The 12,007-nt window shown below is 39.3% G+C and overlaps 1 protein-coding gene across 2 annotated transcripts in view; it reads right to left on the minus strand.

Annotated features, from left to right (window-relative positions):
• SPSB4 (splA/ryanodine receptor domain and SOCS box containing 4) overlaps nucleotides 1-12,007 on the minus strand; it is a 223,504-nt gene that overhangs the window by 60,957 nt on the left and 150,540 nt on the right. For both annotated transcript variants that reach the window (XM_048506592.1, XM_048506591.1), the window contains exon 2: nucleotides 5,760-6,613. In XM_048506592.1, coding sequence (XP_048362549.1) covers nucleotides 5,760-6,453 — 694 coding nt within the window. In that variant the 5' untranslated portion in view covers nucleotides 6,454-6,613. The remainder of the gene's footprint in view (nucleotides 1-5,759; nucleotides 6,614-12,007) is intronic.

Below are 12,007 nucleotides of genomic sequence, written 5' to 3' on the forward strand. Positions count from 1 at the left end.
TGAGTTCCCTGGCAACTAGGACAGCGTAATTTTCTCATCAGGAGGGGGGGGGACCATACAGCGAGACATGTCATCTAGTTCTAAACAGATTTGTTGACTAGAAGACTAGAGGCAGATCTAAAGTGTATGACACAATTAATCAGGTTTACGGATTCCAGGCTTTGGAGCAATCATTGCCTTGTGCATTTCACAATAAGAAAATCCTGAATAGCAACAAGGCAACAGACAAAACACCAGTGGACAAGGAATGAATGAAAGAAAGAAGCACAGGGGAGGAAACAAGATTAATGATGTGCACAACTTAAAAAAAACCTGAGGTTAGAACAAACAGCCAAACACTCTTTTCGTTGTTCGCTGTAATGACAATTTAAAATGCAGCTTCAAGCTATGAAGAAACTAAATTCAAAAAATGTCAACAGCTGGATTATGGGAGAAAATTATTTGCTGGAGAAGAATTCTAATTAGTGTTCCAGTATACATAGAAAGTATACTTAACTACTGCGACTTAAAATTAGCCCAAAGAGACAAATTATTCTGACTGTGTGCTACAGATAACTTTACAAAAAGACATGAAAATACCACCTGAACTTTCCTTTACTCTTTTATGTTTGGTATTACCAGAATCGAGAGAAGTCACAGCGAACCACTGAGTGGCAAATGACTGTGTCAAACGGTGCAAAAGGTGCCAAGCTCATCATACAGTGAGCTTCACACCTGATATTTGGCTCTACCTTTCACAAATTAATTCCACTGACAAGCAGAACACCACCACCAAGTCACCCTTTACTTACCTGTATGTGTTGCTGACAAACTTTATACTAATTAAAACAGCCCTGCCTTGCAGCCACAGCTCTACATATTTACAAGGTTGGAAGCTCCAGTCTTATCTTTCAGCAGGACCAGGATAAATGACAGTTTTCACACATTACTCTGAGTTTTAGGGCTATGAATTAGGTTAGAAACTGGTAGGAGCAACAATATGGTCCTATTTTCCTGAGCTTTTTTCCAGTGGCTAAATCTCCTAATCGGTTCTCAGAATCATCCATCTCAATGTCATCCAACAAGGCTTCATTTTGGCACAAGTCCTAACATTCCATTCATTTATAATCCCATCAGCAAACAGGATAGCAGTTCTTTAGCTGAACTTGAGCTCCTTTTAAGACTCAGTCTAGTCTTCTTCAGCAAAAAAAATATGTTCCTTCTGCATATTCCAAGATTATTGTCGGAGTGTGTGGAGACCTACATGTAAAACTTTGCACCCTTCTCCCAACCCCAGTTATTGCTGGGAACATAAATGCTGCTTTGTTGGGGTACAGTAATTTCCATTAAAACTCCCAATCATTTCTAAAAAAATCACTGCCTCCTCCTAAAGTTCATCACGGGTTTCCTGACACCCATCCTTCTGTCTTCTATCAATGTCAGGTTTAAAAAAAAATTAAGGGCAGTAGCGCCTGTTCACTTCAAACATAAGGTCTGTCACAAGTAATCCCTTTCCCCTTTACTACTGCCTTCAGGAAATTCTACTGCCATGAAATACACATGGAGTTCCAATATGGTGGACTGTGACAGGAGTATTAGAGTAAATACAATTAATGTGATGAAAAAAAATCCATTTAACCATTAGTGTGGTGTAATGGTTAGATTGTTGCACTAGAATCTGGGAAAACCCAGGTGTGAATTCCCACCATGCTTTGGAAAGTTGCTAGATAACTCTGGGACAGTGATAGGCCCTTTGGGTTGTTATGGAGATAAAATGTAACAGTGAAGAATAATGTAAACCACTTTGAGTTCCCACTGGCAAGAAAGGTAGTGTATAAATGAAGTGTATAAATTTTGGTCAAACTTTGAAATAAATTACATAGAAACACCATCTGATCACATTTCTGCTGCTTCAATGCAGTTTTCCAATCTATACATATTTGTTAAGTAGACTAAAAACACAATGATCAGAAGATTTGATACACATGAATTTCTGAACCTACTTTGAAGTGCTGGCCCATTCCAATCTCTTGCAAAAAAAAAATGCAACAGCACAGCGACCTTGCCCTGTGCGGGCCTGTTACGGACAGAGAAACTAATATCTTCATCTCACTTTATTATGGCTTCATGTAAGAAAGAAGAAAAGCATATTTCATATTTGAAGAACATAATAACATTTATCTGAAAAAACTAACTTAAAACATTCTGCTGGTAGCCATAATATATGTTATTCATCAGGCTTACCAGCTTTTTCATTCATGGCTGACTTTCAATGAAGTAATTAAATTCTTTTGTATTTTTGTCATTCATGTTATTGTGCATGTAGTTATTAAATTTATTTGTATCCTGGCATATGTATTTCTCCTATGTAACTGCACATTTTTTCTGCATATATTCTGTACTTATTGTTCAACATTAGTGAGTAGTTGTCTCTCTCTCCACCCTCCCCTCACTTTTGTGCTTTTTCACAGGTTGTTTTGAGGGGCTGTCTTTTTCGGCATCCCTTTTCAATCCCTGGTATAACACTACAGAAGGTCTCTACACTTTTGGAGAGCAAGAAGCATACACAGGAACAAACAGGAACTGAGCCCAAAGTTTCACCAGTGAAAAGCTTATCCACAATGCTCACTACTAGGACTAATGATGGAAATTTTGTACATCTTATTACATTACTTCTTCTCATGGCAGTAGATATTTAATACAAAACACAACTTCTCAGAGTGAGTGGAATGGAGAGGCAGAAGACTGGTATGTTAAAACATCCTGTATACAACATATATCTCCTATAAATAGAACTGCTGTAAGGCTGATTTCAGTAAGAAATCACAGGGATGACTTATGCTTACAACTTTGAAGCAATCCCGCAAAACAAACAAACCCTCTGATAAAAAAAAGGGAGCTGCTTTTACTATATGTTATAAGCTATGTATGAACACACCTACTGGGTAAGCTACACTCAAACTTGTAATATCACTAGACAACTATGCCCACTATATTCTGAGACCATAGTTCTATTCAGCCATCTAGTTCTACTGCAGGTGAATTATTACCTTATTCCTATGCAACATGCTGCTATCATACATCACTTCAGTGAAGTGAGAACAATGAAATTTCAGACAAGGAGAGAAGAAGCTTATCAGTACAAGTCATTCAATCAAAATTATAATGGTGCCCCCACCCCCAAAATATTCCATTCTTCATCAGGTGACATGGATCTATTTTTTTTCAAAAGCAGTAACTATCCAGGAGGAACAGACACAACTAAAACTTGTGCTTGACCAACATAAAATTTTTCCAAACAGAGAACACACATACACAAATATCACTATCCAAGCTTACAATGTGAGATCTTAAACACAAGTCATCACCTACAGCATCACCAGCTGCTGTGACCATTATGCTTCCATGGCAAGGCCCCAAACACTACCTCTTTCAGTTGGTGACCCACCGATTGTCATCCTAGTTTGGAGTAAATTTTGAGCTCTTTCATCCAAAGAGTTGTTTACCAGAAAAATTAGGTGATCAGAAAGAATGTGTACACACAAAGGTGTTAAGAAAGACTGGGAGAAAAGAAGGAACAGACAGCATCTACATCTATGTCTCTCCTGCTTTTAATTTATGTATTAAGGCTTCACATCTTTCAGTGGTAAAGCTAGCTGGTCATTATACACCATAACTGAGTGCAGACAAACTCGATGGCCTCTGTGGTTCCTTTTCTAAGAGTTTTATCCAATCCAAGCACCATGGTATGCTGTCCAGTCTCATGAGAAGTCTTTTCTACCTCAAGCATTCCTCTCTCCTGCCCACCAAAGTAGGCCAGGAGCTTCCCACAGAGGCCTCTGCCTGCCTCCAATCCCACAAAAATCTTTGTTTTTTGTTTCTGTTATTCCCTGTAACTATGGCGGTCTTCCCCATTCCAACTTAAGCTCACACTCCCCTCTAATTTCTACTGTTTATGTGAACCAAGTATTTGTCCTCCCTGCCCCCTTGTAATGAGCATCACCTTACACTGAGCCTCATTTGGCATATAGCTGCACATTCACCCAGTTTAGAAAGACCATTTGAAGCTTGGGGTTTTTACCATCCTGAGCAACAAAGAAAAACAGAAGGGGAAAAAACTGCCCACCTGCTTTGAAACATTCCCCCTGACAGAGCTTGCCAATCTTATCACACTTCTGACGTGCAACCAGTAAGCATGAGTAAAAGATCTCCAGATTCCCTCCCCCTCCAAATCAGGAAAAGGTTTTTTCCCCCTTTCTGTTATTTTAATCTTCCTTCCAAATTTAATCTTTCTACACATTTCCCATTCCTTACCTCTTTCACTTCCCTTTCTGGAACAATGTGTCCTACTGCCTACCAGTTTTCCCACTGCATGCCCCTCTTGGTTGGTGACCCCTAACTTCATACTTAAAATTCCTTCCCCATTTTTCCCAAGATTCCCCAACACGGTGTCCATGGATGCCATGGTGTTCACCAGTACGTTCCTTGACACTCACAAAGCTTTTCAGAAAGTAGACAGAATCATTTTAAGGTAGGATTTGTTACTGGTTTCTGCCTCTGGAGCCAGCCATTTTAGGTTTGGCTCCATCTCCTCTGGCAGTCATTTTGGGATAGTGCTTACTTCCCCCCCTTCTAAAAATTCCAAAGGTGCCAAACAGCGTCAAAAATGTTGGGAATCCCTGATTTAGCCATTACATTTTCTGACCCTTTCAAGGCAACTTCTCACCTATCCATCTCCCAAAGCTAGTTTGCTTTGAATTATCCGTGCGTGCAGGCACACCTATAAACTAGATTTCTGAAGTCTTCTTCATTACAAACGAAATACCATTTCTTTGGGAGTTACTTAAATGAAAAGTTCATAGCGAACACTGTGTTGAATGCTAACATACTGCAATCTCATTTTAAGTGTCACGTTACTTCAGAACAGCAGCTAAAAATGTATTCTTTTTCTACAAAGTATCCCAAGATAGGACTTCCAAGCGCTCTCTTAAGTGCCTCTCGCATACCTGCATTATTCATTAATACAGCACCATGCTTATGAATGGCATGACATAAACACATGCATCCCTAGAAGGTTCACAACCAGGGTTCAGCTGCTGTCATAAGTTTGGTCTAAGACAAGAAATTCAGTTGCAACACAGAGCTAAACACGTCTCTCCCATATTCCTTGTTAAACTAAAAGCTGTTATTTCAACCCACATAGAAGAGAGACAATAATGAAAACCCAATTTCCGAAAACATCATCCTGAAAATATTTAAGGATTGCAATAAGTTACTTGTTCCTGCAACTTTAATACTTTTCTATACTACTGTTTCAGAATTAGAGGTCTCAGTCAATTCAGATTGTTGCCTATTTGTTTTTGCAAAATATAAAGGTTTAACTATATAAAAAGAGAGAGATGGAATAGCATATGTTCAAGTTCATTTTGGGGCCCCAGACAAGAAATGCAATATATGATTTTATGAAGAAAATTAACTTTTACAAAGAAATACGCAATTTAAACAGGAACAGATATCTGCAGTACAAGTCACTGTGTCCAGTCCATGACATGGGGCATTTGTATGAATGATTTCTACCACGACCTGTATGCACTTCTGCAACTGAAAACTGCAGCAAATAGCCATACTGCTACCACAATCTCAGGTGGGCAAATGCAACAGAAAGAGTTACAAAAAAAGAAGCAGGTACACTTTGTTCCTCAAAGTCCATGGAGGGAGGAGAAAAACTAAGACAGTTGCAAATAAGGAACAAAAATTGTGACAAATCAGAAGACACTTACGATCAAGTCCGTTGATGTATCTCATTGTAATTTCACAGTGCCCCCAAACTGCACTGACTATAGGATAAAGTTTTTTCCCTTTTAGTCCCCTGAAGGCAACTCCAAGGTACTGTCCATCTACAATGAAGCTAAGCGTCCCTTCATCCATATCCAAAACCACCAGTAAGGAATCTGGGAGTACAAAAGACTCATCTGGTTCCAAAAATACAGGATACGTCACTCCAGGTTGATTTTTACAGTTGTGATAAAGTTTGTTGCGTCCAAGGTCCCAACCCCATGACTCATTATTGCTACCAACCAACGACGTATATCCTACAGAATGCAATGGAGCGTCTGCTGTTGACACTCCAACAACAGCATGTGTCCCTCGTTGCCTGGTAGGCCAGTGAATCTGCCAGACATGTAGGCCCCTCGTATAGCCAACTTTGCCACGGATGCAGTCTGTGCTTTGGGCAACGGGATGTCTATGAAACGTCAGTTTGTCATCTTCCTTCACAAATATATTTAAGGATCGATCTTCATTGTTCCAAGCATGTTTGTACTGAACCTCCAAATGGGCTGGGGGCATATCCAACAACATATCCAGTCGTGCAGGCTTGCAGAAATCTGGACCCCTTAGTTCTCGTTTGACAGGTCTGTAAGGGGGTTCCCTTACATCAACTGACTTTATGCTCCCTGAGATTTTTTGACCCATTGCTTGGCTGCAGATCACCTGGCTGCAGGAAACGAAGGGTGGATCTGGGCCCAGTGTTAACTCATGAAAGCACTTGCGACTGGGCCAACAACTTGGTGTGCAGACTGGATTTACTTCTTCATAGGTCCTCTTACAGCCATGGTTTTCTGAAAACACCTTCCTGAAACAAAGAAGATAAGCTCCAGTTAAAAAGTAGCCAACCTATAACCCACATATGTATTCTTGAAGAACTTTGCTAATGTGTGCCAAGTTACTGTAAATCATGTTCCAACAATTCTCTTCTTTGTGGCCTTTATGGTACAGTATTCACTAGTCAAACTGTCAGCTGGATATATGGAATTCATAGTGTTCAAAGTACAGACAGCAATTTCCTTCTTTTCATAATAGACACAGACATTCCACTCCTTTTACCTTTCCACCAGATAATCTAGTCAAGGCAGTCACATTGCCCAGAATTTTTCCTCCATTCTCAGGTATGCCTAGGGCTGCACACATTTTGACTCATTTTTTATTTTTAAAACTGCCTTGAATGCATTCATTAGTTTTATTTCTAACATTTTCTTTCTGAATATGCCTTTCCAGCCCAAGAACGTCCTCTAAGAGAAGCTAGACAAGCATGGCTGGAATGAATGGCCTGATGATAGCAAACAGCTGTGAAATGTGATACTTCACCTTTGAACGCACCATGCCCCTTGAATAAATAGTACAGGGCATTTTATGATTCATGATGGGCTTGTGGGAAGGCGTAGACAGGAACATAAGCATTCCTAAGAGGGGTCCTTTGACCAGCCAAACCTGTGAAGTGTTTGGTTTAAAATATAAAATGTTAAGTGGTGATGCTGAACTACTCTAGGTAGGGTATTATCCACAATTTATTTACTTTTACTACATACCATGCCAGAAATCAAGAGTTCTGACACAAGGCAATTTCTATCCAATGTATTCTTCAGGGGTGCATAATGAATGAATCTTGTTACTGCAATAAGACACTTAACCTTATAGTAGTAAACATAAACCATGGACACGCACTTCTGGACATTTTTGTACAAGTACTTCAATATTTCCTCATATCAGTGTTATTTCAAAAATTAAAGCTAATGTGCACATATAAATGATTAGCCTGCTGTACCAGAGAGGGGGAGGGGGTACAGATATCCCTGTGATTCCTCCAAGTTAGTTTCACCAGGTATATGTAGACATCTTGCCCAGAGCACTAGGTCAAAAGAACCATTGGAGCAGCCATTTTAAGATGTGGGGCAAGTGGTCCCTTCATTTTCTATACATACAAATACACAGGCATTCTCAGTCTTGGAGAGCAATCTACATTAGCTTACCACTGACAAAGTACAAGTCTGTCTGGTAATCAGCACTGATACCAGCGCTTTCTTCTGTCCTTCAGTGCAGAAGGCAAGGATTTGCCAGTGCACAGAAGTACCACGTACACTGTTTAATTAGCAATCTGTGTCCCTTCATCCTGATTTCACTCCAGCTAAGATCATGCAAGTTTTCAAAGTCTTGATATACTACACAGCAAAATGACTGCGCACACATGCAAGACACCCACACTGAAACCAAACTATGACAATTTGTTCAAGACATGCGTAAATAAGCATTTCTCTGCTAAAGCATTTTTAAGTAGGGATAATTTCTTCAGCATTTATAAAATTTATGCACTACTGTGACTTTTTCATAAACACGCCAGAAAATTGAGGGAAAATTGAGGGGGTGATGAAGATGTGTTAACATTCCAACTAACTCCGCTTGCAACTGTCGAGAAACATTGTTCTTTAGAGAAAAACTTCACTAACTCCAGTTAGAGCCATTTCTGCTGTTTTATGGTTTCACAAGCAAGACTGCCCCATGTAGCTGGGAAATGATTAGATTAAAAGCTCTACATGCACATAACAGAGAGCAAGCCAAATCCAAGCCGGAAAAAGAGTCTCAGTTTCACTTTTCAGTGGAACTGCCAAGATATTAAGGAATGTTATTCTCAGAACTAACAGTGAAACTGGAGACTTGCAAAAATCAAGCCAAGGGGATGTTATTTCACTGTTAAAATGCAACTCACTGTGTGACAAGATAAGTACACCAGTGTTAGTTAACCACATATTGAGGACATATATTTACACAACTATTGATTATTAGTCATTATGGATCACGGTACTTGGCAAACACCTTTTTTAATCAAGGAAAATAATTTCATTCCTTAGTGAATTTCTTAATTAACTTAATGAATGCAGAATATATCTACGTTTGCCAAGCCCATTTTATTACGGGGGGTGGGGGTGGGGGGTGGGGGTGGAAAAGGCTGATTTGCCTCTCAGGTAGAGAATATGCTGGCCCAGAGATTAATTTAGCAAGAACATGTATCTGCGTGTGTGTGTGTGCGTGTGTGTGTGTGTGTGTGTGTATACACACACACACGCAGATACATGTTCTTGCTAAATATATATATATATATATATATATATATATATATATATATATATATATATATATATATATTCTGTAAAATCTTACTATCAAACAGACACAACAAAGGAAAACGGGCAATCTTGGCCTTTTCTAACACATGTAGACATGTGCTCAGGAGAATGTCACTTCTGAACTCATATAAATTCAGGTAAATATGGTTCTCTCATTTCCTTTACAAAGCGGAAAACCTAACTAGCAACACAGGAATTCCACGACTGGCACACTGTCTTCCTTAGATGAATGCTTTCCTGTGTCTCATGCGAGGAAAGGTGGCATGGTGTAACCTGATTTTGTCAGCTATCAGAAACTAAGCAAGATCAGGACTTTAAAGACTGCAGAGGAATGCAATTGCAAATCACCACTACTTCTTGCCTTGAAAGGCCTTGATTGGGTCTTTATTCGTCAGTTTCAACATGATGGTACTTAAATACACAAGTTTCCCTGAGTAATGCAAAAAGCATGATATGGGTTCCAAATCAAGGGAGTCCAGTGAAGAACTAAGACTGTGATCAAGCCACTTCATTAGCTGATTTAGTTAAGGAGAGGGCCTAAAAATACAATTTGATTATTGAAAAAGGTATCAAACATTTGAGTATTTCACCTGCCTGCATTATGGCAATAGTCAAGCAGTTCATTAGTTCAGTTTGCATAACCTCAGCAGTGAAACATGGAATTATTCTTTTCCAAGCATAATGGACATACCTTGTTTAGAACAAAGGTTAACAAGTAACTGAATACTGATGGATAGTTGGTAAAAAAAACAGCACCCAAAGCATCAGAAATATTGGCATTGTGATATACCTAGTATAATAATTTACTCTTTCTGCCATAAACCTGTTCAAAAGGCTACATTTTGAAAATAATATTCCAATAACTATAGCATCCTCAGAAACGCATTCACTTTGTTCTCAATGGCCCCTTCCGCACATGCAAAATAATGCGTTTTCAAACCACTTTCACAACTGTTTGCAAGTGGATTTTGCCATTCCGCACAGCTTCAAAGAGCACTGAAAGCAGTTTGAAAGTGCATTATTCTGCATGTGCGGAATGAGCCTTTATCTGGATTAATACTATGTTGCTTAAACATTTATTTAAAAAAACAGTAATTTCCAGCAGGAAAACCACATATTGTTTACATTCTTCTAAAACTGCATACAGAATAATTTTACAATGTAAAAGGGGAAAAAAAGCCAAGTCTTGTAACATACCCAGCCTTCCCTGTTGGGTCAATAGGACAGCAATCAGACTACTTGTGGACACATTAGCCTGAAAAATGTTATGATCAAATATGTCTATTATCTCTGGTATGTCTACCATGCCATGATAAAACACAGTCAGGCTGCCATATCGCATGGAAATAAGACTAAGCTTGTGTAGGCAGAACATGTTTTTTCTCCCTATTTATCTGTAGTTCTACATATCTTACACCAAATTTTAGATGGGGGCAAGGATCTGGCTTTTCATAGTCTGTAAAATGTCAACATATTAATGGTGCTGTATAAATGCATAATATATTTCTGAAGTGGCAAAATGTCCATATTTTTAAATGTTCACAATCTCTCACTGTTTCATATAATCACATCACAAAAATCTGTCCTACATTTCCAATAGGAGCCTTCTTTTGTACAAGTCACAGAACTTCAGTTAAGATCAACTACCACAAAATGTTTTCCAGGAACTCACATGAGAAGGAATGAAGACATCTGGAATTCTATTCCAACACAGTTGTGAGTAATTTACCAAGAATATGTCCAGAAGGTCATAACCTTGCCTTGTAAAAACAAACAAGTTTTCATTAGAAAGCCAGTACTACAGCTTTCCTATTCTCCTTGGGCAGAGCTTCGGACCAGTATAACATGAAGACACAAGAGGCAAAATCTGCACTCCTCCCACAATCAAAATATTCTCTGTAAGATTAATGATTCATTCACTTCAGTCATGAGATCTCAACATGCCAACTGTTCCTTGATAAAAGTCATGCTACATATTTTCATTTAGAGTTCCTTTTGGCAAGTGGTCATTAGAAATGTACTTGATGGTGTGGTCAGGTTTGTAGGTCTCCTGCTAAGCTAATTCCACCATTGTAGTTTGAGAAAAGTTAGCCATGTTACTCTACTGTAGACAAATAAAACAGAAGTCCAGCAGCACCTTAAAGACTAACAAGGACGTTGCCTTGACATCTTCCTCTGAAGAAGTGAACTCTGACTTGGGAGAGCGGGTGAATTTTCCTTTGGAGGAGGGCAGGCTTACCCCTGTGGAAGTGGTAAGCACCCTGCAATGGCTGGCCACGGCACCCAACCTCACATTGGTGCGGTGTGGCGTTCCATGGGGCAGTGTAATGGTTAAGGTTGTTGACCAGGAGTTGGGAGATCCAAGTACATATCCCACTCACACCATGGAAGCTTCCTGATTCAGACATACTCTGTCAGCCGAACTACTTTAGAAGGTTGTTGTGAAGATAAAATGGAGGAGAGAGAATGACGTAAGCTGCCTTGGTCCCCACTCAATTAAATGAATAAATAAATAAATGCAAATGAGCTTTCATGAATCAGATTTCACTTCTTTACATACAATATACTAAGAAGTGAGCTCTGATTCACAAAAGCTCATACTGGAATGAACATTTTTAAAGCTCTGTGGTGGACTTCTGTTTTACAGGAAGTGTAAGTAAGCAAAATTACAATGATGCCTTAATTCTCTCCCTCATCAGAGTTCTCTTCTCCAAGTAGATGCTGGGGGTGAGGGGTGCGGGGAGAAGACTAGCAGACCTCAGCATCACTGTTGATTGAAGTCAATTTGGCAAATGACTTCACTGTACTGCAGGATGAGCAGCTAAGAAGCAACCACACCAAGGAGGTTGATTTTCTTTCCTGAGGCCACCAAAGGTTTCTTCCTCTTTTCTTTGACAAAACTCCAAGGAAATGTGAAGCATTTTGCTTAGCGTACAAGTATAGAACTGCTTTCTTCTAAAGAGATTCAATATAGTCCAGGAATTTTACTTAAGTGCTATAAATCATTTTTGTTTGAGGTGGATTTCAGTGTGCCTTAACTGTGAGTAGGAAGGGCAGGCAGTGCAGTA

This window comes from Sphaerodactylus townsendi, linkage group LG08 (genome assembly GCF_021028975.2).
Source record: "Sphaerodactylus townsendi isolate TG3544 linkage group LG08, MPM_Stown_v2.3, whole genome shotgun sequence".
Classification (NCBI taxonomy): domain Eukaryota; kingdom Metazoa; phylum Chordata; class Lepidosauria; order Squamata; family Sphaerodactylidae; genus Sphaerodactylus; species Sphaerodactylus townsendi.